Consider the following 27,762-nt stretch of genomic DNA (forward strand, 5'->3'; position numbering starts at 1 on the left):
GGTCCAAATATCGCCGCAGTTCAGAGAAGGAGGAGAAGGTTGAGTAACCGAAAAACGCAATCGAGCGTGCAAAACGGTCGAACCACTGCCGTGTTCCCGTCTAATCTAATCCGACAAGAACATGCATGCAAAATTTTCGTACCCAGAAGAGCGGAGACCCCGAGAAAGGGAACGACACACAAAATCAAAGTCAATAGATCACATGCGGCGCGAGGTTGCATGGTTGGTTTTTTTTTTCGTGCTCCATCCAATCTTACCTTCCCATATCGAGTAACTTGGTAGGTGGATGCTGAAGGCGAGAAGGTAGGTACGTGGACAGAAAAGCAATTTACTCCGCGTGCAATTCGATCGGTTTTTCTCGACCGCCCGCGCCCATTCGGCTGTTTGTTGTAGCGAGAAATACGATAGCGTCTTTCCCCCTAGTCCCTCCCCAACCCCCTGGCTCCATCTGGCTAGTCTTTAATGTCAAAGTCGCGTCTAGAGCAACCCGGATTGGACGGGGACGCGTTGATGGACAGCCTGCAGCAAAACACAAGAAGCCGCTGACTGCTGTGCACCATGGCAACCGCCCTTCTGGCCCTCCCATGTAAGTGACAGCTAGGACTGGCTGCGTACTGTGCACACGTTCACGCTTCCTTCGATTCGCTGTGCCGTCGGGGTCTTAAATCACAATCAGGAGGTGCTTAATCCGCATTTTCCATGCATGTCGTTGAGCCGTGTGACATAATAAATTCCATTGACCTCGCGCACGGTCGGTCCGTCGATCGATTCTCCTATGTACCCCCAGAAGAGCACAAGATCCAGCTTCGCATCAATCCAGATTTCAACTGGCTGTCTCCTCCCCGTGATGATTCATCCGGAATTAATGCTCATTAAAACTGACATGACTTACAATTACAAATTGTCTTCGATAAATCTTCGCGCTCCGGCTTTGGTTCGTTCGTCTTGGCCTGCCATGGGATCCAATGGGACCCGGGATCGGGAAAGGATCACGATCGATTTTGAACCTACTCCTGTGTGAGTGTGTTGTAGGTTTTCCCATTCAATGCGCGGTGGATTCATAGATTGATGAAACCCGATAATTGTGAATGAGATTGATGAGCGTTCGGTGGAGAAATAAACAAACCCAGCCAACCTCTGCAGAGAGATACGGGATTGTCACGCGGGATGATCTTGAAGAGCCGATAAGTACACCGACTGCGGTCACAAAGGTAGGTCCCAAGACCCTCGGGGGCCATAATTACATCAACTGGCGGTAGCTGTACCTTTAGACGTATAGGCAAAAACAACGAAAGCCGTCACGCGGTTAAGCAGCACGTGATTTACGATTAGCCCCGAGGGGTCCATCGCCGCATGATGGCCAAGGTGGGTTAATTAGTTGGAAATTATTGCCACGGATTCGCGTGTTCTGAGCATTTGGATGCGAAAACAAACCAGGACCCGGTGCAGGTGTTAATTGATCTGGATCAGTTTGTGAACACGTAATTGGCTCGTGAGGGCACAATGGGCTGGGATCTTCTCAAAAGGATCTACTTTAACATGTACACTAAGAACCGATGGTTGGGTTAGGTTGCTTACCAGGGTTGAAGTGCTGTCATGGTAAATTGAGAGCTGCTGTTACTCGCTGAATGTTCACGAAAGTTGTTAATTGTAATGTAGGAACGCATAAATATATGTAAGCACAATTTAGTTTCCTCTAATAGACACTGAGGTATGGGTACAGTTTGTTTGTAATCAACTCGCCATAAAACTTAAAAATACGTACAGGAAAGAGAGTCAATTCGATATGTTCGCTATCGATTTTTGAGACGTAACAAGCTTTCGTAAACTCGATGTGAATCCAGATCCTAACCTTAAAGCCTCAACCACTATTGTATCCTGACGTGAAGCGGTTCCATACCAATTGGCAAATCGATTTTTCAAAAACCAAAAATGCCATTTTTATTAAAGCCTTATTTTAGAAAAAGGCCTGATGAAGAATCCTAAGCTTATCTTCAGAAAACTGTTACTCGAAAACTGTTGTAGGTAATGGCTGAGTCTATTTGAAAAAAAAATATGCACTCTAAAAAATCTATTTTTTTAAATTTTAAATAAAAATTTAAAAATAATTTTACTTAAAAACTGATTTCTAGTTTTTTATATGTTTTAGGGGACAACCAAAAGTATTACTTAAGTTCTAGATTTTGTTTTACTTCATGAAACTGCCCTGAATTTATAGGAACAAAGTCTTACAATAACTTCGGATCCAACAAACAATTTGAACTGGTTAAGAGCTGAATAAGCTATTTTTTAGCAGAAGAAGCATGTGTTTACGTGAATAAGCTCTTATTCAGCTTCCAATGTTTGTTGGGGAGCTACCTTGAAGTTATTGTAACTATCCTAAGGAACATCTGTACACTTCTCTGGACTGCCGTGAAGTGTTTGGAACTTCCTGTGAATTTATAAAACTTTCCTGAAGATGATGCAATTGTCCAGTTTTCGGAACATCTCCGTAATTATCGGGATCTTCCATCGTTCCTTGGAACTTCAGGCAAGTTGCTGCAACTTCTTGAAATTAATTTAACTGATTTAAAGTTATCTGATCTTCCCCTAAAGTACTCTACACTTCTCTAATGATTATAAAGTTGCCATTAATTCCTATAAACTTCTCAGGAGTTTAATAAGAGAGAGAAAGATTAGTAATATCTATTTAATTCCACTACCTTATTTGCTTATCCTTGACAGATACGCGTATTTCGTCTACACTGTGCAGACTTCTTCAGTGTCTTGTACTAATACTCGACTAATAGTCACTGAAGAAGTCTGCACATTGTAGACGAAATACGCGTATCTGTCAAGGATAAGCAAATAAGGTAGTGGAATTAAATGGAAATTACTACTCCTTCTCTCTCTCATTATACAGGTATTCCACTAAGACGCCAACATTCATCAGGATTTCTCAGGAGTTATTTGATTTACCCTGATGGCCTCGGAACTTCTTAAAAGTTTTTGCAGATGTCTGAAACTAATGAAACTCCCTTGAAGTTCTCCGATCTTTGCTAAAGTCTTGCATGTTTTCTTAATTATTCGAAATTACTCTGAAGTTTACGGAACTTTTCTCAAACTGTTCCCGTATTTTCGTGATGTTCCGCTAATTTCCAGATGTTTTTTTTAATTATACGGAAGCTTTCGAAAAAAAAACATTGAGGATCTCGAAGCTTCTTAATGTTCCCGTAGTTCTCGCAGTCCTACCCATAAACTAATGAAACTGTCTTTAAACTTCCCTTTAGATCTATAGTTTTCTCACAGACAAACAGACATAACACATTGAATATTTCTCAATGTAAAACATCGTCGCTAAAACATTACCGCCATCTATTGAGTACACTGTGGTGGGTAGTACGCTGAACAGATGGCGGTAGTGTGTAAACGTCAAACGCAAGGAAATTGACTATGCGCGCCACAAGTGGCGATACTACCAACTACGATACTTTTAAATTGACCGTTAAATGCTTGTTCGATGAACAACTTGCGAGAGTTATATCTGTTTGTCTGTGGTTTTCTGTTAAATTCTTGATATATTTCTGAAGTTTTCCAAAATCCTCAACTCACCCTTACACTGCCTTCCTATATCACAATCTCTCTTCACCACACACCAGCCAAGCTTTTCCATTCTGCTTCCGTACTCCGCATCCAACGCCGTTAGATCGGGAGCACATTTTCAGGCGCTTTCCATTGATGGCTCCAGTCACTCGAACCTGTCCTCATCGGGATCTCCAAGAGGCCATCGAATTTCCTGGCTCTTTTTGCTTCGCGACCGCCGTTGCACCAAATCACTCGCCTCACGTACCGATTCGAAGCACGGAATACCATATTCTTCCTCAAGATAGAAACGATCGTCTAGGCAGGCTCCAAAGAAGCAGCGTACCTCTAAAGCTGAACCGAAATTAGAAGCGCTCGTCAACCTTCTTCTTCTGCTTCATTCCTTTATTTGACGTCGGTCCCTGTTCCGCAATCTAGTGCCAATCACCGACGGACGTCGAATGCCATCCATTGACGGCAATCGAATGTGCAGGAAGGCAGCTTCTTCCACACCTCCGTAGGATATCGCAACCATTCAACACACATGCAACGACTTTACTTCCCTTCCGAAGGAAGACGTGACCATAGATTTTTATTGCCTCAGAAAAATCCCACCGACCTCGGCTGGGATTGAACCCAGACCCATTGGGGTGAGGAAGCAGTCACGTCACGCTTGCCACTACACCACCGGCGCCGGCACACTCGTCAACCAGACCGTGGCCTTTTTACATTTATACATTTCAAAGGGCGTAATTGCTTTTGGAAACAATGGCTTTAGCTGTCGATTCCTCGCAAATAAAAGCTCGCCCCTCCAAATCAACAATGCTAGCTGGTAGAGGAAACATTTCTATACCTGCTAAATAGTGTTATTAATTTTCATGAGTGAGCTTTTATTCGCGAGGAAACGACGGCTAAGGCCATTGTTTACAAATGCAATTAGGACCCTTTGAAATGTTGACACTGATTTCTTCCAGCAGTTCCCAACTGCACGGCGAATGAGAACGACACAAATTTGAGTTTAGTTCACTCATAATCGCCAAAAGTGCAGGAACTCAGCGATGAGTAAAATTTGTCTCATGTTTTCCCAGGTTTTTCCAGGATTTTCCAGGGAAAAATTCCCGAATTTGAGAAAAGTAAAGATTGGATTCACTCAGTCTATTGGTACTACTCCGAGACTGAATAAAATTTTCGTCAATTTCCTCATTTTCCGACAGATTTTTTAGGTTTTCCACAGGAAACCATGAGACAAATTTTACTCATCGCTGAGTTCCTGCACTTTTGGCGATTATGAGTAAACTAAACTCAAATTTAGGTCGTTCTCATTCGCCGTGTGTAGTTTTTGTTTTGCCAAAAATCGCCTCCTTTGCTCGATCTCCGTTCGCTGTCAAACGAGAAAACTCCCGACACTGAAATATGTTGATCGAACATCTGGAAATTGCGTTCACGAAACAGGTGAGTCGATGAGATGAAATGATGGCGGTGTGTGCGAAGTTAATTTTTATTTTGTTGATCTTTAATGGGTGTTAAACTGTAACAAAACTTACTAAATTACTGCTGGATCTGTTGAATCTATACGCCTTTTTAATAGAAACTAAACGATCGATTCAACCTCTGGTGGTAACACCCAAACTGTTCATACACAAGAAATCAGCTCGTGCGTGATAAAATCTTGCGCATTCATCACGAGAACAAGGATCTCTCGCATCGTTCCATCGCTAAAACGTTGGGAATCGCGAATTCCACGGTGTCGCGAGTGATTAAGCGGTTCGAGGAACGGTTGACCACCGATCGGAAGCCCAGAAGTGAAGAAAAAAGTATTCCGTACAACACCAAAAATCACAACCGCGTAGTTGGGGCCTTCAACCGAAATCCGAACGCCTCCGTTAGGGATGTGGCTAAGAAGCTGCACCTAAGCCGAAGTTTTATCCAGAAGGCCAAAACTAAGGCTGGGCTTCGAACGTTCAAGGTACAAAAGGCCCCTAATCGCGACGAGAAGCAGAACAAGTCCGCCAAAACCCGTGCCAGGAAGTTGTACCTCAACATGCTGACGAAAGTTGAATGCTGCATCATGGACGACGAAACATATGTGAAGGCCGACTTCAAACAGATCCCCGGCAACCTGTTTTCCACGGCCAAGGATAAGTTCAGCGTTCCGGAGCATGTCCGCACTCAGAAGATGTCCAAATTTGCGAAGAAATTCCTGGTTTGGCAAGCCATCTGCACGTGCGGGAAGCGGAGTGCACCTTTCGTGACCCAGGACACGATGAACGGACAGGTGTACATAAAAGAGTGCCTCCAGAAGCGGCTGCTTCCTCTCCTGAAGGCCCACAACGTCCCAACAATCTTCTGGCCGGATTTGGCCTCATGCCACTACTCCAAGGACGTGCTGAAGTGGTATGCGGACAATAAGGTCAATTTCGTGCCGAAAATGTTCAACCCTCCCAACACTCCGGAGCTCCGCCCCATCGAGAAGTACTGGGCGATTATGAAGCAGCACCTTCTTAAACGACCTAAGGTAGTGAAGACAGTCGAGGAACTGAAGAAAGTATGGGTTTACATGCAAAAAACGGTTGATTCACAGGTTGTGCAGAATCTTATGGCCGGGGCTAAGGCCAAGGTGCGGGCATTTGCGTATGGACTGTAAATAAAATACGAGTAAAATGGTAAAATGAAGTTTAATAGTTATTTCTCAATCCCTGAAAATTTGATGGCAATCGGATGAAAACTCGAATTTTGCGAATCAATTTTGTATGTGGCAATTTCATCGTGGACACCCTTTATTGGAATTTTCCATTTTTCTCAACAAAAATATTCCTGAACACTGGCAGGATCCTTTCAAAAATGATACAGAATTAAATGCTTCAACTATAGATCGAGTTTTCGAGCATCTCAGATGAATCAATTTATCAGGAAAAGTGAAAAAGTGTTCCACTTCCAATGTCTAACGGCAGAAATTTCTGCTCACAACACTTTTTGACGTTCTAATATTCACTACCAGAGGTTGAATCAATCGCTTAGTTTCTATTAAAAATGCGTATTAACATCGATGTTTAAAAGAGCTTCTAATTTGTCAGCACTATTGTGGCGGAATTTTCACTGTTTCTCCGAAAGTTGCGTCACTTTGTCTGCATGCTTCAAAATCAAATTTTGTACAAATGTCGTTAAGGATGCAGAACTCAAATGTGGTTAAAAGTTAAAATTGCAACCATGGTCAAATTACGTCATTTTGTCATCTCACGGCAGTACAGGTCTTTAAACAACCGACGAACCCACGTGACAGCTCATAAAAGCTTCATTCAAATTCTTGCCCAAGACGCCATATTTAAAATAAGTTAAACACTACCACCATCTACTCATCCGATCGCGTCATATCATGAGCAAGGACACTGATCGAACCGCTCGTTTGACAAATCGAATTGTGGACAAACGACACGCTCCTGTGGCATGTCGGTTCGTCGGCGTTTAAACCACCCCCAAAGTCTGGACTTTCCTTAAGATCTCGAAACTGCCCTGAAGTTATCGGAACTGCCCTAATGAACTGCAAGCTTCCTGAAGCTCTTAGAACTTTTTGTACTTTCCCACAATTTACCTCAAGTTATCAAGACTTCTGTGGACCTGTCTGGACATCGATTAAATTCTCCAGATATTCCTGGAATTCTCCGAACTTATTGAAAGTTTCTGCAACTTCTCTGAACTTAATGAAACTGCCTTGATTTTTTTTTCAAACTTTTCTGATGTTCCAGAGCTATAGTGAAGTTCCCCAATGTTCCTGTAGTCTGTTGATGAAACTTATCTGAAATTCTCGGAATTTATTTTCAATCCCCGTAACTTCTATTAAGTTCCTACAATTTTCGAAAAGTTAATGGGTGCGCTTTGCTACTCATTTTGCTAAATAAAATTCTCTGAGTTTTCGAAGTTTTTGCAGGACTTCAACGGAAAATTTCCTAGTTTTTGAAGAAACGCTTTTTTAAACGTGAAACCATCCTCAGAATTCTCTAGGACCTCTTCTTTGAGTTCTCTTAATATGATTACGCGAACAACCTTAAAATTCTCCAAAGTATTCCTTAGAAATTTATCTCAAAACTTTGTTGAAAATTTCCATGACACTTTCCTCAAATCAAAATTGTTGTTGGGCTGTTTTGCTCTTTTCATTTTTGACAACAACAAGAGAGCAAGTGAGTGGCATCAACTCAAACGTAAGTTTAAAGAACTCAACCGTTGGGTAGTTTTGGTTCTCCGTGCAGGTAATAATACACTTCTAGATAAACATTTCAAAAGGTCCTATCTGCATTGATCGATTCTCTTCATCGACTTTCTCTTTCGTCAATAGCTCAGCTGCAAAACTTTCCCCTGTTGTATTTGACATTTTGGACGCTAGATAAGTACCTTCTTTATCAAACTATGTGGTAGAATTAGCGCGAAATCTGTTTGCATAGCAGTGGTTATGAAAAGAGAAAGTCGATGAAGAGAATCGATCAAATCAGATAGGACCATTTGAAATGTTCATCGAGACTTACTTCCGACGCGACTACACTGTACACAAACATCATCCTCTGATCGAATGAAACCTCAGACCATTCAAAACAAAAGACCGAAATCGCTTTTTCGAATGATAGCTGCAACCGGATGGCGGTTGTTTTGAAATCAGATGATTTTCCTCTCGAATACTGGATGAAACTTGTTATGAGAAGGGATAGGGCCTTCAGTTGAAATGCGTAATGCTCTCTGCAGAATGGCTGTCATACTAAATGAAAATGCATATGGTATTGGTTCAGCCCCATAACGCAAATCATTCAAAACGATGATGTAAATAATTCTATCGAACGTCATTTGCTGATCTGAGCTGACAAACGAGGTGGAAGCATATGCATCGCTATCAGAGCTGTACACGGTAAGAAAAAAGTACCCAAAATTGAGTTCCTTTCACTCATCACGTGGCTTCCGTGGGGCTAGGTAAAATTAAGTTAAATAAGAAAACTCAATTTTGAGTAATCCTGAAGTTGACAAAAAAATAATAAAACGGAGCAGGCTGGAACCGAACCATGGACGTTGAGATTACGGGGCCCGTGTGTTGACCACTCGTCTATCAACGCTTGTGAAAATGAAATGGTTAAAGTCGCATAAGAGCAACTTCAATTAAAATAAACTTATATTTGAGTTTATTTATTATTACTCAATAGTTGAGTAAATTTTAACCAACGCCGCTTTTCTGATTTACTCAACGGCGGACCTCAAATGATAAAACCCAACGTTGAGTTTTTTTTAACTTAATTTTGAGTATTTTTTTCTTGCCGTGTAACGAACAAAGGTAAAGCACAGACAAACAGACATAACACTCACAATCACATTCATCGCAAATAATGTTATAGTTGGGAATGTGCTTGCATTTGTCATGGTGGCGCCACTGAAGCATTGAGCAAGCCACCAATTTTCTAACTTATCAGTGATGCCAGTTCTTTTTCACGTCTAGTTAGTAGATGTCAGCTCTTGAAAATGATAAGTGGTCAAGACATCCCACTGGAGACACATACCACATCTGACGAATACAGAAAAAAAAGTTGTTGAATATTACATCAAAAGTGCTGCACATTAGTCATTCCGTTCCTTATATTACGCTGTACGATTAACACAGAATTCGAGAACAAATCATGTTGATGACTGTAATATTCTATCAACTTTTACCCTTTTCACCAGTTATTGATGTTCAATACTTCACCATGAATTTCATTGGTTGATACATATTATATCTATTTTGCTGTACACACTTTAAAGTGATGAGCAGTGGTAGAAAGGGCACTAATCAGTGATGCATTACCTCGTTTAAAAACTTGTTTCCAGCAAAATAATAAGCACACTAAACAAACAAAACAAATCCCTAGAAAAAAGTCTTAGCTTCTGTGAATTTTTCCTACGGATACTTATTTCTGCAGAATTCAATCAATTCTATAGATCTACGGAAAATTGAGTAGAATCGACATCACTGACTTCCATCTGTTTTGTTTTTATTCAACACAGCTGACGCGTTGACAGAACAAGGGAAAAACAACTGGTAAAAAAATGGCATGAACGAGGGATGCTCTAGTTGCACATCAATGCTTGGGAATGTGGATGATAGATGGTGCTAGTGCGCATGCAAAATACGCTTGACGATATTTTTTGAAGAATTTTCTTCTAAGAGTTATGTCTGTTTGTCTGTGGGTAAAGGATTAAAACCAATGTTTGGCTAATTCGTCGTGGAGGAGGTTTTCTCCACCACGGAATTTTTTTGTATCCATGATGGAATGGCTTATTATGGCTATTCAGTATGGAATTGTACATAATCAAATTATAAATCTAATTAAAAGCACTTGCATGTCACACTATTCTTAAATGTTTGCCTCTCAGTGCCGTATGTTTTATAGCTAATTTTCAAACGAAAATCATCCTGTATTTGGATGACAGTCATATGGATGTTCATCATCTGACGACGAATTCAACCATAAGAAAATCATTCGAAATTCGAATGCATATTATTTGTTCAGAATTGAAATAGGCTAAAATTGAATTTACCTTTTAAACCCCATGCACTCTATAACCGTGCAGTACTAGAGTAGGGACATATCTCTCGATAAATCGCTATTATCTCTTCTTATCATCGTTCCGAATGATCGGGCGAACGAACTTTCGGATGTTTGTAGAGTTTTACTCATAGCTATTCTCTGTACACCTCATATAACCAGTACACAAGACTCAGATCAGTTAGTTGCAAATAAACAAGCAAATCGTATGCATCTACTCCTATATCTCTGTCGGATATTGAAGCGAGCAATAAAGAAAACTCATTCTCCTACACTAAGACCGGACCAAATTAGTTTCTTTTTCGTACATTGTTAAAGGGCTCGAGCAATGTAATAATCATTCGAAGCATTGCGGATGTTTTGGTTCAGTGTACGCCTTGCGAAAGAGTTGTCGAACGTAGCAACACTAACAACTACAACAACAACAACAATCTTAACGTCATGATTTCCGTCGGAAGTAAGGTCAGAAATAGGTTCGGAAGACGGAAATCAAACTTACGAACTTAGTTGAGAATTATTAACCTCAATCTGGAATTATTAACCTCAATCTGGACAGACTGGAAGCAGAAGAAACGGGTTGCCAATCTTGACATTGCAAAAATATTGATTTCGCATTCAAGTTCAACCCTGTTGTATGACTTAAATATAATCATAGAATCCATTCGAAGCGAAATCCAGGGCATAAATAAATGCATTTTGAAAGCCGATGGAAGCCAGTTCCTGCCCAGTTGATAGCCTTCCGAGGGGCCTGCCGTTGTTCCACGTCTGCATCTATCCACTCCACACATTCAGGAGATAAAAAAAAACTCCGCGCAAAAACACACTTCGCTCGTGAATAAACATTCAGCCAGCAGCAGCCCTCAGACCATTCACTGAATAGTTGCATATAGATTTGAATCGACTTTCTTCACGAACGGCCGAAGAAAAGCGCAATCCATCTCGTTCGTTGGTTTTTCCTTTCTTCTCCCAGCCATTAGGTCCAAGACCAGCAGAAAATGCGATCGAGATGGAGAGGGAAAATGAAATAAATTTAATTTAAATGAATCTTGATAAGGCGAGAAAATTGGATGCCTGTTGCACTTTCCACCGCATCATGTTTAGCAGTAGCAGCTCCCGTGTGTATGTGAAGTGAAATAGGGCCAATGCGACGAAGCGACTTATCTCCACGAATGGAGGAAGGTAATTAAATTTTAGCGGCTTGCGAATCGATTATCCACACACCTATTCTAGGAGGAGAATGTTTTAATTAAGTCCAATGAAGAGCCCCCTTTGGACGTGGAGCGTGAGGGAGGATTTAAGCAGAACCACATTCTTCCGTCACTCTTCCGAGAACCCACCTTGAGCCTTGCTGACTCACTCGGCCACGCCCTCGATTCGAGATCGTGTTTATTGTGTGCTCTCGTCGTTTCATTTTTGCATAAATTTGCAATCAACAAACAACCGCGATTCTCTGCTCTGACTGCTGCAGAAAATCAATCGGATTTAGATTAATTTGTATCTCCATGGCTCCAACCTCAAGTCGTCTGGTTCTGGTGTGATGGTGAAACCAATTACATTTGCGCGCTCGGGAGATTCGAACGGCGTGGTGCAATTGAATTGTTTCGCAATTGAACCACCGGGAGGGAGGCGTTGTCTTTGGCACGAGATTTCGGATTACTGATAAGAATCAAGTTTTCGTTTTTGTAGCTCGCAGTATGATCGCTTAATCGATCGCGGTCCGAAAGGGGGCGGATTATGGAATGTCACGCTATTGTTGGTCGTCGATCTCGTTCCAAGGTTTGTTCGGATTATTAATCTTGATCGGGACCCAGGGTAATTTGAATAATTCGAAAAGAATCACAGGATTTGCATGATGTGGGTTGAGTTCGATCTTCGATTGTAATTCTAGGTGTCATGTTTAAATGACAAACTCGATGTTTCTTTTATTTAATTGCTCGTTTGCCAGCAGAAACATGTTAACTGTAGTTTGCCGAATGGCATTCGCTAACTGCAATGCACTGCATGTGTCAAACTAGTTGTCAAGGGGATTTATCAATTCAAGATTAAAATTAATTCATTTACAAACTTTCCGGTTTCATGGGCTGTGGAGTCGGTTAAAAAATAGGTCTATCGACTCCGACTCTGACTCCGAGACAGTATTATAATGGATATTTTTTGATTATTTTCTCGTGTAAGAATTAATTTAAAGAAAAAATAAATTCATCCGCGCTCTCATCATTTATTTTTGAGGTTATTCTGAAACGGGCCTCATCAGAACTCACAAACAGTGGTATAGCGGTTTATCAGCTGTAAATTGCAAAAGATTACTATGGGTATTAGTAAATGATAAAAGTTTTCGAATTACTGTCGATTTTATAGGAAATGTGTTATTTTGTATTGATCAGATAGATTCGTAATGGAACATTTAGTGAAATTTTTCCATTTAAAGATGTCAACGATGATTAGTGATTCTACAACTTCTGATTTAAGACGTCCGGCTCTGTAAAGTTTTTTTTAAACATTAAAGTCATACCAAATAAAACAAATAAAAAATTAAACTCCAGAAACTTGCATGTTTGCAAGAAAATTAAATTTTTATCAGGATCCAGTTGTCATTCAGTTTTTTTTTGGTGCATATTTCCCTCGATATTTCCAGTAATTTAACAAAACAAATTTTGACAACTCCCGTTTCGATTTTATGTTCTCTTCAGTGTTGTCCATATGGAATCTCTCTCCCGGGTGTAGTAGAAAGAGTTAGTGTGGAAATTCCTCCGAAAAGGTAGTAGACATTCCTCCGAGAAGGTAGAAGAAATTCCTCCGAGAAGGTAGTAGACACTTTTCCGAGAAGGTAGAAGACATGCCTCCGAGGAGGTAGAAGAGATTTCTCTGAGAAAGTAGAAGAAATTCCTCCGAGAAGGTAGAAGGAATTCCTCCGAGAGGGTAGAAGACATTTCTCCGAGAAGGTAGGAGAAATTGCTCCGAGAAGGTAAAAGACATTCCTCCGAGAAGGTAGAAGAAATTCCTCCGAGAAGGTTGAATAAATTCCTCCGAGGAGGTAGAAGAGATTTCTCTGAGAAAGTAGAAAAAATTCCTCCGAGAAGGTAGAAGAAATTCCTCCGAGAGGGTAGAAGACATTCCTCCGAGATGGTAGAAGAAATTCCTCCGAGAAGGTAGAAGAAATTCCTTCGAGAAGGTAGACGAAATTCCTCCGAGAAGGTAGTAGACATTCCTCCGAGAAGGTAGAAGAGATTTCTCTGAGAAAGTAGAAAAAATTCCTCCAAGAAGGTAGAAGAAATTCCTCCGAGAAGGTAGAAGACAATTCTCCGAAATGGTAGAAGACATTCCTCCGAGGAGGTAGAAGAGATTTCTCTGAGAAAGTAGAAGAAATTCCTCCGAGAAGGTAGAAGGAATTCCTCCGAGAGGGTAGAAGATATTTCTCCGAGAAGGTAGGAGAAATTGCTCCGAGAATGTAAAAGACATTCCTCCGAGAAGGTAGAAGAAATTCCTCCGAGAAGGTAGAAGAAATTCCTCCGAGAAGGTAGTAGACATTCCTCCGAGAGGGTAGAAGAAATTCCTCCGAGAATGTAGAAGAAATTCCTCCGAGAAGGTAGAAGGAATTCCTCCGAGAAGGTAAAAGACATTCCTCCGAGAAGGTAGAAGAAATTCCTCCGAGAATGTAGAAGAAATTCCTCCGAGAAGGTAGAAGACATTCCTCCGAAAGGGTAGAAGAAATTCCTCCGAGAATGTAGAAGAAATTCCTCCGACAAGGTAGAAGAAATTCCTCCGAGAAGGTAGAAGAAATTCCTCCGAGAAGGTAGTAGACATTTCTCCGAGAAGGTAGAAGACATTCCTCCGAGGAGGTAGAAGAGATTTCTCTGAGAAAGTAGAAGAAATTCCTCCGAGAAGGTAGAAGAAATTCCTCCGAGAAGGTAGTAGACATTCCTCCGAGAAGGTAGAAGAAATTCCTCCGAAAAGGTAGAAGAAATTCCTCCGAGAAGGTAGTAGACATTCCTCCGAGGAGGTAGAAGAGATTTCTCTGAGAAAGTAGAAGAAATTTCTCCGACAAGGTAGAAGAAATTCCTCCGAGAGGGTAGAAGACATTCCTCCGAGAAGGTAGGAGAAATTCCTCCGCGAAGGTAAAAGACATTCATCCGAAAAGGTAGAAGAAATTCCTCCGAAAAGGTAAAAGAAATTCCTCCGAGAAGGTAGTAGACATTCCTCCGAGGAGGTAGAAGAGATTTCTCTGAGAAAGTAGAAGAAATTCCTCCGAGAAGGTAGAAGGAATTCCTCCGAGAAGGTAAAAGACATTCCTCCGAGAAGGTAGAAGAAATTCCTCCGAAAAGGTAGAAGAAATTCCTCCGAGAAGGTAGAAGACATTCCTCAGAGAAGGTAGAAGAAATTCCTCCGAGGAGGTAGAAGAGATTTCTCTGAGAAAGTAGAAGAAATTTCTCCGACAAGGTAGAAGAAATTCCTCCGACAGGGTAGAATACATTCCTCCGAGAAGGTAGGAGAAATTCCTCCGCGAAGGTAAAAGACATTCATCCGAGAAGGTAGAAGAAATTCCTCCGAAAAGGTAAAAGAAATTCCTCCGAGAAGGTAGAATAAATTCCTTCGAGAGGGTAGAAGAAATTCCCTAGAGAGGGTAGAAGAAATTCCCTCGAGAGGGTTGATAAATAGCCCCCGATCCTTAATTAAGGAGAGTAGGAAAGGGAAAGAATGTAGTAGATAGAGTTAGTGTGGAATAGAAATGAGTAGAATCGAGTGAGCGTGAAGCGTGATAGACCGTATGTAAACGGAATCTGATTGGTTCGGAAATTTTGATACAGCTAGAGGCGAGGGGGGCGACACATCTAAATCTCAAGTCTAGATGCTTATCATATCTCCCACTAGCGAATCAATCTTCGAAAAATCTTCTTTCATTTCTCGCATCTACTTGCATCGCGCATCATCTTTTTGCAGGAAATCTTCAGAATCGTCGTCAATCTTCCTTATATCTACTCAGCGTGCGCGCAGCTAGCCACCAAAACACAATTTTTCCTGCATCGTAGATAGAGTCGTCCCCCTCGGCTAGAGGTATAAATATGAGGTACCTAAGCTCGTTGACGGCATTCTTATGATGGACTGTGGAGAGAGCGGATGACCAGCAAAGGACCACCAGCAGAAGGGATAACGGCACTAGCGGACCAACAGAGGGAGCAGTTACTATATCGGTCCGGTTACTATATCGGACCACCGGCTGAGCGGCAGATTCGAGGAACCGTGACCGAAGCTGGAAACCTCGCTCCAGTCACGACACTGGGCACTGCATTTCAGAGAATGTATCATTCCCAGCGAATCCAAACACATAAAGCAACCAACGATACTGACAAAACGGTTGCTACGACTACCATAACAAACTCGCTCTGTAACATAGCTCGATCCGAGTGGTAGAAGGATAATGATATATTGCTTGCCTGCTTTGTTGCAATATACACGGATGAGGACATAGCTTGATATGAATCGAGAAGAGACATAACAAAAAAATTCCATTAACACACGTGTATCATCTTCGGCTTTACTTCGTGAAGCAGCTTGCCAACAATATGCTCGTTTCCTTCTACCGCCCCGAGTGAGCTGTGTCGCACGGGCTGCTTGTCATGAAAAAGAAGGGAGAAGATTATATCATTACTGCTTTCCACTTCTGACATAGCGTTAATATTCGGTTCGTTGATCGCTTGTCATTTTGTCATTTGGAGATGCTTTTGAATCCTTGATCATTCCTGATTGTTTACAAATTCATTCAACTGAAGCAGTTCTAATAACGAATTTGTTTATTATTCAGTTCCAACCTGGATCGGGTATCAAGATCGGCTCTGCTTGCTTTCTGACAAATGTCAGTTTGATCGTTTGTTTTAAAAACCAACCTCAGGTTGAGGTTCGCACTGGCAAAAAGTTCGGTTTCACACTGGATTGGATTTTGTGTTTATTTTTTCAGTATCTAGGGGAAATGTATGTAATGTCGGCCTAAATGTCGCTAATTTGGGCCCATACATAAATTCAGCAATCGACTAAATTTTCAATAGCAACTAGGTACTAATGGATAAGTACCATCCCAATGACGCGTTCATCTAGATACAATTGATAAATAGTAGATTTTTAGCGATGGGCCCAATCTTCGATCCATAGGCCAACATTAGAGCCATTTCCGAGGGGGGTGACACATCTAAATCTCAAGTTTAGATGCTCAACAAATCTCACACTAGCGAATCAATCTTCGAAAAATCTTCTTTCATTTGCCGCATCTACTTGCATCGCGCATCATCTTTTTGCAGGAAATCTTCAGAATCGTCATCAATCTTCTTTCTATCTACTCAGCGTGCGCGCAGCTAGCAAAACACAATCTTTTCTGCATCGTAGATAGAGTCGTCCCCCTCGGTCATTTCCCCTATATCAACATTTGAAATTGGCCAAACAACTTAACATAAACAATGGCTTTCAATGCAATTTTCTCGAGAATCAAAATACATCCAAGCAATCTAACACCAGCAAACTTTTTAAATCGCATCTTGTGAGATTGCAAAACGCATCCGTCATCTCATGGCAGCAAGAATGCAAACACGAAAACTTTTTTCAATCTGCAATGAATTGTCCCATAACTATTGAAGATTGTACTCGAAAAAACTTTCTTTTTAGTTTAACTTTTTTATTGCATTGGTAAAAATTGATGATATTTTGAGTAAAACTAGTTTAGAGTGTAATGTTTACATGTGCAAAATCTCGTCACAATCTGTCCAGTGGTTATCGAATAACTTCCAAGCAAGAAGTGCTAAGACAAAAAGTTATGGGAACGGTCGTGGAAAATCCAGGCCAGTCCCACAGGTGGATAGCGAAACAGTTTGGAATCAACAATTCAACCGTGTCCCGTGTGGTAAAATCGTTCAAGGAGACTCAGACGACCCAGCGGCGAGCTGGCAGCGGAAGGTAAGCAAAGACGACCGACCCCCCGAACGCAAGGAAGGCGAGGGATTACTTCAAGCGCAATCCGAACCTTTCGATTCGGGACGTGGCCAAGAAGTTAAATTCTTCCTTGGTTTGTCCAGCAGACAATGAAGCGGGCCGGACTTTATGCCTGCAAGGTAAGAAAGGCGCCGCTAAACAGAATACGGTGGCCAAATCCCGCGCCAGGAAGCTGTACCGCGAGTGGTTGGTGCATCAGAAATGCATCGTAATGGACGACGAGACGTACATTAAAGCGGACGTCAAGCAGATCCTCGGTCTGGAGTTTTTCGTCGGCAAATTTCGCCTGGGTGCCCCGGAAAAGTTCCGGAAGAAGAAGGTCGACAAATTTGCCAAGAAGTAGTGGAAAGATGGCGCAAGAGTTGCACAGGATTTGATGGGTAGTGTTAAGTCCAACGTGCGGGCATTTTTCCTGGGAGAGAAGGTTGAATAATCAAACTTTGCGAAAACATAGCTAATATGTGTTTATTTATGCCCTGAGAGTTTCAAAAATATCCGACTTAAAATGAATTTTTGGTGATCATTTTTTCGAGTACAGTCTTTATACCTTCACAATATATGATGTGTTAGTAATTCATTAAACCAGTTGAAACAAGGAATTTCCCAACGGCCCTTCCAGGAAACAAACTTCGAGCAAGACAGTTCCTCATATGACCCTCTACACAGCGATTTCGATCGCAATTTTGCCAACTTTCTCGCTACCAAAGCAAACCCAACTCGGCGCAGCTAATGGATTAAATTGATCTTAATTAGTGAATACCGCAAATTCCTGCCTCTTCCAATGCGTTGCCCGGTATTTGTGCTGGAGCTACCGAGAAACTCCCGATTCCGATCCTCGTTCTGCTCTTTGTCCGACGGCCGATAACGCGACGAATGCCGCCCATATGTTACACACGCTCTCCTCGCATCAGGAACGCGTTAAAATATGCAAAAAGCTACACGATCAGCAAAACCTCGTCGTCGTCGTCGCAAAACATTTATTATTGCAAGGATCATGGCATCCAATTAAAAGCGCAAAATTTGTGGACTAAAAGACACATACTCGCACTCGCTGCCCAGAAGACTCCGATAAATTCGTTTTAATTAATGCAAATTTTTTGCCTCCTCTTTGTCCTCGTCGTCGTTAATCCACCTCCCGCGCGAAATCGAAATCGCGATCGGCAGCGTGTTTTTGATTAAGAAAACATTTCTTCGCCCTGCTGCCGGAACGACCCTTGCTGCTTAATTGACGCCGAGTCCTTCTGCTGCCACCCATTATGGGACGCGAATGTCACGGAGACGGTCAAGGTCCGCGGGCGCAGATAATGTCACTCTCGATCAATGTCTCCGCCGAACATCTCAAACGACACCCATAAATCTAACCTCGAAACGTGGTGGAAGGTGATCGGATTCGGTTTGATTTATCGATTCTTCACGCGAGGGCTCCCCATGCACGATCCAATTCTCACCTCTCGCGCGCTTCCACCACGCGGCCGCAGATTTGGGTGATCGATCACCGAGGGATAGACGAAACCCATGAAAATCACCTCTAATCCAATGTAATGGTAATTAATTTGGGAGATTTTCTACGCGATATAGATTCTCTAGCGAGGCGCAGTCGGAGGCCGGTGGAGACCCCCTCCAGTAGTCGATTATTAGATTAATTCTATAGGGTGCTGCCGCCGGTCCCGCGATTCGTCTCGCAGCTTAGACCGGATAATTTCGGTTGGTTCCTCGAGCATTTTTGCATGATCATCGTAGTTAATCAATCAATGATGGCGATCGATAGATCGAACCACCTCGCTGCTGCTGTGCGGTGGGAAACGTCCATCGAAGATGGCCGGGCGGCCATCTGTCAACCGGAACATAAATCAGAGTTGGACATGTTTTGATTTTTCGGCCGTCAGTTTCAAAATTGCGATCGTGTTTCCGTGGAATAATGTCAATAAACAACCAACTAGAGGAGTTGGTGGATGAAGCCATTCCACCTGGAGGATCGATCAACTGTGAAAACTTGCACGAACTGCTGCACGTGGTTGTAGTGAACCTGGCGGATTTAAATAACATCAAAATGAACTACAAATGCAGTGCTGGATCGAAATCTACCCAGACCAATGCCACCGACAAGATCAATGATCAGGTCAAATACCTGACGACCATGTCGGAAAAGCAGAAGAAGATGCTCACCGAGCTGGAACTGAAGGTGAAAAGTCTCGAACAAGAACTAAACAAGATGTCAAAACCCGGGCAGTCCCTTCCCGGACGTCGATCCAGTTCGAGGAAATCCCTCAAAACCCAATCCTGCATTGAACCGAAAGAATCCCGAGAATGGTCCACCTGGAATCATCCCGGCAAGCCGGGGTCGTCCAAGCAGAGCAAATCCTCAAAGATGATCGTCAATCCGAAGAATACAAACAACATTCAAATCCCAGAGCTGAAAAAGTGGATCGAGACAAAGCTTCGGAGTCTGCCGGCTAGCGATGACCTACCGAAGCGGATCGAGCTGCTCGTTAAGGAGAAAATGCATTCGACCGTCGTTCCTGATCTGAAGAAAATGATCGAAAGCATGATCAGTCAGGTGGACAAGGATCAAAAGGGTACTCCGGGCAATGAGCAGGTTCCGCTGTGTCTCAGCTGTCAGGATGCGGCCGGTAACAGGACCCAGGTGTCCAGCCAAGATTGTTTGTGCGTGATCAAGCGAAAGATGAAGAATGCGTCCAAGAGTTCCAAGATGAACGTCCGGAAGCGATAGGAATCAAAGTAGGCTGTCTTCGGGTCGATTGAGTTGTCAAATTTACCTGAAGTACCAACGTTTAGAATTTTGTTTTAGGAAAATGTCCGATGAAGATCTACCCCGGCTAGTGGACCTCTCGATCGGCGTCCCCGATGGGATCATCAACTGCAATCGGCTGTACAAGTTGCTGCACCTGTTGGTGGGAGGAGTTCGGGATATTCAGGAAGCGCTCGAAGCCAGCGATGAAGCGGTGGAGGATGGTGGACCGGAAACGGGTGGTCCGGAAGGACAGGATCAGATCTGCGATACCTTCAAGAGGCATTCCGAAACGTTGCAGAGTTTGGATGAGCAGCTAAAGTCGTTGGAGGAGCGACTGAAGAAGTGCTGTGATGATAAAGGGCAAACGGTTGAAGGATTGAACAACTTGCTCGCCGAGAATGACGAACGGACGAAGGAAGCGATCACTGGGTTGGAAGAACAGCTGAAGGCCGGTCAGGAAGCGATGGATGATCGGTTGAAATTTCTAGAGGAGATGATGGCAAACCTCCAGCGAACAGTTCAAGAGGTGAAGGATAATGCCGAACGGGATATGGTCGATGAGAATCGACTGCGGGAGCAGGAAAACAATTGCCAAAAGGTCGTCGACTTAAGCAAGGAGATGGAAGCATTGAAGACACAAATGCAAGATCTAATCCAACAGCGCGATCAAATGAACGACGTGATCACCCGCCTAGTCGACGAGAACAACGAAATGAATGCAAAATTGTCCCAACTCTGCACGGAAAAAGACCAGCTGAACGCTTTGGTAGACAAACTCGCCGAAAAGGCAGGATTCGACGGTGCAGAACCGGTTGAATCGGCTGGAACGACTCACCAGCTGCTCAAGGATCTGAACTGCATCGCCTGCGACACCGAAGTCGTGCAAAGGGATCGCGACGACCGTCCCGTGGCGCCACCAGGAAAAGGAAAACCGAAGAAGATCATTCGAAAGCTTCCGAGAAGCGAAGCCCTAGCCCGGATACGAGCAAAACGAGCCGCCGGAGGGTCTTTTACGGTTACCAAACCGGACGAACGAATCTTTCGGATGGTGAGTAAAGATCCGTGTGCATCGTCGACTACCTCATCTAGTAGTCACAGAGACGACAGGTTTTGACAGTTGAAGTAAGCCACCGTAGCAGCAGCCCCAGCGAGATGAACGTCCATTTTCCGAACGATCCGGTTAAACCACCGAGCGGCAAAAACAAGAACAAGAAGAAATCGATCCCAGCCAAGCGGAACACTACCCTGTTGGATGGTCCCAGCGTTTCCATCCGATCGGCAAGATCTTGCGGAGGAATGCACACCGTAGTCCAGCCAGGCGAGAAGGTCTTCCGTAGTCGGAAGGAGTTGAAGACAGCGTTCTTCGTGCCAAAACAACTGATGAAGAATCAATAAATTCGCTGTGTGTTGTAAATTTTCTCGTAAAAGATCTGTGTTTTACTGCTGTATTGCTAAATCAGAAACCAACCTACCGTAGACCCCCGGTAATCTGATCGTTCTTGAACTGAACACTTTTTAGTTTGAACCCCGCTAACCTTGCTCGAGCGTTCAACGAGCTGCTTCATTCCTTTATTTAACGTCAGATCTGTTCCGCAATCTAGTGCCAATCACCGACGGACATCGATTGCCATCCATTGACGGCAAATGTGTAGGAAAACAGCTTCAACACCTGCGTAGGATATCGCACCCATACATGAACAATCAGGATGAGAAAACAGTCACGCTTACCACTACACCACCGGCGCCGGCTGACCGGTTGAATTGGTGCGATATGTGAGAGCGTTTTAGTGAAAATCCGAGGAAAATACATAACAAATCACTGTCAAACTCATTTTGACAGATCTAATTTCGTACATTTTCTAGGTTAGTCGGAAGAAAATAATAAACAACTTTATATTGGCGTTGACGGCACCGTCGAAAAATCGTTTCTTCCAGCGAAGATTGACAGTTTCCTATGAAAATTTTCGATGGAGTGAAAGGATAGTTACCTCTATGATAGTACGAAGTCCGCCATGTTTCACGCACAGCCTGACGTTTGCTTATGGACTTACCCTAAGGGGAAAAGGAAACAACTGGCTTCTTACTCTTGTATCTCTATCTATATCTATCTCTATCTATATCTATCTCTATCTATATCTATCTCTATCTATATCTATCTCTATCTATATCTATCTCTATCTATATCTATCTCTATCTATATCTATCTCTATCTCTATCTTACGCACTTGAAATCGGCCAATCACGAGCTGGTTCGCGTTTGACAGAAAAGTGGTTCGTTTTTGCCCCCGTATAGTCTTCTCTTCTCTTAGGCTCTGAACCATTTGGTGGATTATTTTAACTTTTGGTTAAAATTTGACAGATGGCAAGTTATCGATTAACCCTGCTATCCGAGCGTGGTTACTTCTGACAGACAAGAAATTAAATTTTGACTAAGTTCTTCTCGACAACCGGTCGATCGACAGCACAGGGATTTTCGAACATAGAAAATAACTTTCGAAATGTCACTTTTAACCACGAGTTAAATTTAACTCGGCAAATGGTTCACAGCCTTAGGTATAGAGTAAAACGAAATGGAACGCAGAAACAAAACAAAACAGCAAATAGGGCTACCAGAAACTCGCTTTTCTGATCGTCGTACACGGAGAAAAAACTACAAGGGACAGCCCTACGGGGTTGTACGCAATGGTGATGTAGGACTATGTGGTCTTATATAATAAATCTTATTTGTTAACTGCAGCAGAAGCTTGTGTTTTGTGTAGGAATTGGAATTTAAACGGGTTCTCTCTGTTTATACACTTTAGTATGACGCCCATGACATAGATGACCCACAGCAACTCGCGAAGAGCTACTGATTTCGATCAATAGCGGTGCGGCTTCTTCCTCCTTCTATGGATGCTCATGTGCTCGCTGCTTGCAGACAGCCTTTCGTTGTGTACTAGAGAACACCACCACTCACCACGCGGTGACTGAATAAACACCGTTTGGTGAGACCGTATGGAATTCAACTTTGAAATCTGTTTTAGGGAAATTGCTTTCCGCAGGCAATCGGTGATAATTTTAATTATAATAGCAACAGTTGCACATTCGTGCAATTGTCAATAGTGAAATTTTTAAAAAAGTGATGAAGTCCTAAGTTTAACAGATGCGTAAACATATTTCTGCAAATTGGTCCAGGGGAAGCTGAGTTATTAAAGTTCAAAACCTGTCATAATTTCGTTACATGTTCCATTTTCGGTTTTCACAAAGTGTACCCCCATATAGAAATCATAGACGTAGCCCTACATCAAAATACTACCCAAAATTTGAGTTCTTTTTACTTAATATTGAGTTCAGCCTCTCATTTGCACTCTTTATTGTTGTCAAAAAAGGAACGTGAGATTCGACCCAACGATATAGTTCAGCATACATTTGAGTTGCTTTTGAGTAAATTGCATATTCTCAAATTTTTGTGAATTATACTTAATTTTGGGTAGAATATACTTAAGAATAGGCAGGTTTTTTTTTGCTGTTGTTAAATGGAAACGATTGCGATTTACTCAAATTTGGGTTATTGGATTGAACCCCGGAATTGAGGGAAAAGTACTTAATTTTGGGTAGTTTTTCATCTCCGTGTTCCTAAGAGATGAACTAGCCTATGGCTAAACATCTCTCAAATAAAGGAAAAAAAAATCATCTCCGTGTAGGCTTACTACAAGTTCAAATTAAAAGTGAACCCCGCTAATATGCACGAAGTGTCGTTCAGTTAAATGGGTGTTCACGGTAGTAGTTGCTTGACAACCGCTTTTTGGGACATGCTTTGGTATTTATAGCTATGATAAACTGTTTCCTCATATGCTCGCTAGGTGTCGTTACTGAGAGTGATGACGATGTTTTGATCGAAAAATTGTACGAATTCCTCCGTAAATCCTGTTTCTATAAACCTATAATAATAAACTGATTGATTTTTATTTAATTCCAGATGGTGGTGCCATTTCGACGACGACAACTACGTCAACGTGCCACGGCTGGTGCGACTGCTGGACGAGTACAGCCCCACGCAGGACTGGTACCTGGGGAAGCCGAGCATCTCCTCGCCGCTGGAGATCTTTCTAGATAATGTAAGTTGATATCCTCATCCCCCTCATCGAAAGGGGCTCACTTTTCCCTGGAAACATATAAGTCATATAGGAAGATATCCAAGGAGATTTATGATCGAACGGATCGAATTTTGACAGGCTCCGTATACCAACCCAAACAAAGTAGGCTGTGCGCAGTGTCACATTCATTCTGCATTATCATCAATTAGTTGGTGTGTGCGCGCAACCGCGGTGTGGAAGATCTTGTTTGACCATCTTCATCACGTTCTACCAGTTCGAGCTCGCCTCCTCGTCGTTCTTGGCAGTCATCTATGATGAAGTCGGTTGCCACGGGTGCTGCCAGACAAATGTTTTCCAGATAAGCATTCTTCGTTCGGTTCCTCGTTCGTTCCTGGCCACTCCTATCTTGCTGGAAGATTTGAATAATAACAATAATTAAAATAATCATTATTAAGTAGCCACGGCGGCTGCTAAGAACCTGTTCCGATGAGGTTAGACAAAAAACACCAACTCGCTTCCACCCGCTGCTTTTATGGGACTTGTGTCACATTTCAATACAGTTTTGCGCAGATCACGCCAAAAAAAACAACGAAGCCTTATCGATTCCATCCGCTGTCTGTCCACATGCACGCCCGCGTCAAAATGCTGTCACTTTCAGCCGGTCATTAATTCGCTCATTGGACCATAAATTTTGCATCTCAAATGGTGGTGGTGCCCCAAAGCGACAGATGAACGGCCGTCATAAACCAAACGGGATCGACGGACCACATTCATAATTTAATTATCGTAAAAATAACCAAACGACTCGCTTTAGTAAACCAAGCACCTCCCACCTCCCCCTGGCCACAGAGCAGAGGTTTGTAATCGGATCTTTCCGTTCGTTCGTAGTAAGGTCTACTATAGGTTTAAGATTGGGACCGAACAACAACGGTAACAGATGTTTATCAGCAGCGAGGGGGGCTTTTGATTTACTACCGACAATCGACGACCCCCGTGTCATCAATTTAGCGCTTTTTTTACTCTGTATAGGGTCTTAAATAATGCCACTTTTAATTTTGGAAAGAAAAGGGAATCACACACATCGGCTGCATTCTGTCACATTCGATGGTTGGCTGGAGCGCTAGGGGCAGGGCGGTTGTAAATTATAAGTAAATTAGTGCCCTTTTCACCGGGGGAGAGAAGAAATATATAATCGATTTCTTATTCAAATCTTTATCGCGCTCGTGCGCCACCAGAGGTCCCACATTAATGGCGGGAGGTTCAGTGGCGTTGGTAGGGGTTTTTTTCCTAAAAGAGTTCCAAGTTACTTTGTAGTATGGAGCATATTATCGTCTTAATCGTTAAAAAGCAGAAGGTGACAAATTTGAAGGAGGTTTCATAGGTGCCCAGGGTCTTATAAATTGTACAAATCCATGTCACCAGCATGGTCAGGTCAGTTTTATGAAAATCAAGCTGATTTATCTCGATTTTCATAGGCTTCTCAAGGGGTTGGTCACTCAGCACAGTGTGCCAAAATCACATATGAGTACACCTGAGAAACTTCATAGACACTGTTTGACACCCATGGTACAATTTTTATGATCTTTAAGTAACTGGTAACACTGCACTATATCTGTGCCTAATGTTGGGTTTTGGCATATGTAGCAGACTACAAAAAAACAGTTGAAAGTAGTTAGAATCCATACCAACATTTCGTAGTTAAAAGAACTGAAAATGTTGCATTATAATCAATGTTCCGGTGTTCTGAACGAGGGGGCGACACTATCTACGATGCAGGAAAAAAAGGTTTTGCTGTGGTTAGATGCGTGCACGCTGAGTAGATAGAAAGAAGATTGATGGCGCTTCTGAAGATTTCCTGCAAAAAGATGCAAGAAATGAAAGAAGATTTTTCGTAGATTGATTTACTAGTGTGAGATTTTCAGGCATCTAGAATTCAGATTTAGATGCCCACCCCCCTCGGTTCTAATAAATGTGTTAAATGCATTTCAAACCAAGGTGAGAATTTAGCTGGAAAGCAGTTCTAAAACTTTCTTTTTTAATATTTGGACGTGTGGTGTCTTCAGTGAAGTTTTTGCTCTTTTTTTTTTAAATAAAGACATATGGGACACTTATATTGTGCCAACTTTTTTCTCAGCGTTCCTCACATGTGCCGCATCTGTGCCGGCAGTGTCGAGGTTGCCATTCATCTAACTGAATTTATTTGCTTGTGAATAGTGGTAGTCTGAATTTATAAAAAGACGACATGTCAAAATTGGAACAATCGATTATCTGTCAAAGTCATAGGAAAAGTTATTCCAATCGAACTGAAGACCTGTCAAATGGATAATGGATGCCTCTTTACCAGCGGTGGGATGTGGCTGTCAAATAGGAAAAATGGTCGCCTACCTCGTATAACTGGTTCCAAACATAAACAAGCCATAACAAACCTACGTGGTTTGTTTACATTTGGAACCAATTTCATACAAGAATGATCAGTGGGCTGATTTGACAGTACGTCCCCCTCAAGCACTTTACTCAATGCTGTGGTTAGCTGCGCGCACGCTGAGTAGATATGAAGAAGATGGATGACAATTTTGAAGATTTCCTGCAAAAAAATGATGCGCGATGCAAGTAGATGCGAAAAATCAAAGAAGATTTTTCGATGTTTGATTCGCTAGTGTGAGATTCGTTGAGCAACTAGAATTGAGATTTAGATGTGTCGCCCCCCTCGGTATTTTGATAGGTTTTGTTTTCATTTTGATTGGAGAAACCCAACATGGAGATGACCCGGGACTAGGTCGTTTTCGTTCCGAGATACGGACTTAAACGGGTGAAATTTGTCGAGACTATCCTGCAATATTCTATGCTGAACGATTGAATGGTTGGTGTAGCAGCCGCCGCCACCGTGGAAAGACGCAATCAGACGAAAAATACGAAAATGGTATGTCGCTTAGTCCAGCTCCAGTCGGATGGTATTTCTGGTCTGTTTCTGCATCTAATGAGCGGATTGAGCCTAGATAGGAGGAAATGTGGATGGGAGTCTGTGTAACGATTTTTAATACGGAGCTGGAGGATATCATGAGTCCGAAAGGGATGATATCTTTGTCGAGGATTTGATCGATAGGAGGAGCTTTTTTTCATATTAAAGGGTGATACGGTCAAAATTTGGTCAATATCAACTTGACGTATTTCTTTCAATTTTGCATTTAAAAAACCTGAACACCCCTCATTTTGAAGGTGTGTGTGTGTAGAATGTTGCTCCTATTTTGATTTTGGAATTCACTCTTCAGTTGTCAAAATGCCGTCCAAGCAAGAAGAGCAGCGTATCAAAATTTTGCTTGCGCATCGCGAAAATCCGAGCTACTCGCACGCAAAGTTGGCAAAATCGCTAAAAGTTGCCAAATCAACCGTTACAAATGTAATTAAAGTGTTTGGGGAACGTTTGTCGACAGCCAGGAAGTCTGGATCGGGGGGAAATCGAAAACCGGAAGCCGCTGAGACGACAAAGAGAGTTGCCGGTAGTTTCAAGCGAAACCCTAACCTCTCTCTCCGAGATGCCGCAAATAAGCTGGGTGTATCCTCTACAACCGTGCATCGAGCCAAAAAACGAGCCGGACTATCGACTTACAAGAAGGTAGTGACTCCAAATCGCGATGATAAACAAAATACGACGGCCAAAGCGCGATCCCGGAGGCTGTACACGACGATGCTGACGGAGTTTGACTGCGTGGTAATGGACGACGAAACCTACGTCAAAGCCGACTACAAGCAGCTTCCGGGACAGGAGTTTTATACAGCAAAAGGAAGGGGAAAGGTAGCAGATGTTTTCAAGCACATGAAACTGTCAAAGTTCGCAAAGAAA

The 27,762-nt window shown here is 42.5% G+C and overlaps 2 protein-coding genes across 2 annotated transcripts in view; one reads left to right on the forward strand and one right to left on the reverse strand.

Moving 5' to 3' along the window:
- fng (Fringe glycosyltransferase) overlaps nucleotides 1-27,762 on the forward strand; it is a 380,064-nt gene that overhangs the window by 323,841 nt on the left and 28,461 nt on the right. The window contains exon 5 of the mRNA XM_065230528.1: nucleotides 23,804-23,942. Within this exon, the coding sequence (XP_065086600.1) occupies nucleotides 23,804-23,942 (139 nt within the window). The remainder of the gene's footprint in view (nucleotides 1-23,803; nucleotides 23,943-27,762) is intronic.
- The window catches only part of LOC135708448 (transcription factor grauzone-like), a 404,988-nt gene that overhangs the window by 22,132 nt on the left and 355,094 nt on the right, over nucleotides 1-27,762 (reverse strand). The gene's annotated exons all lie outside the window — the stretch shown is intronic.

Source organism: Ochlerotatus camptorhynchus, unplaced genomic scaffold, assembly GCF_037179485.1.
Source record: "Ochlerotatus camptorhynchus isolate MF236.1 unplaced genomic scaffold, CSIRO-AGI_Acam_v1.1 ptg000330l, whole genome shotgun sequence".
NCBI classification, from domain to species: Eukaryota; Metazoa; Arthropoda; class Insecta; order Diptera; family Culicidae; genus Ochlerotatus; species Ochlerotatus camptorhynchus.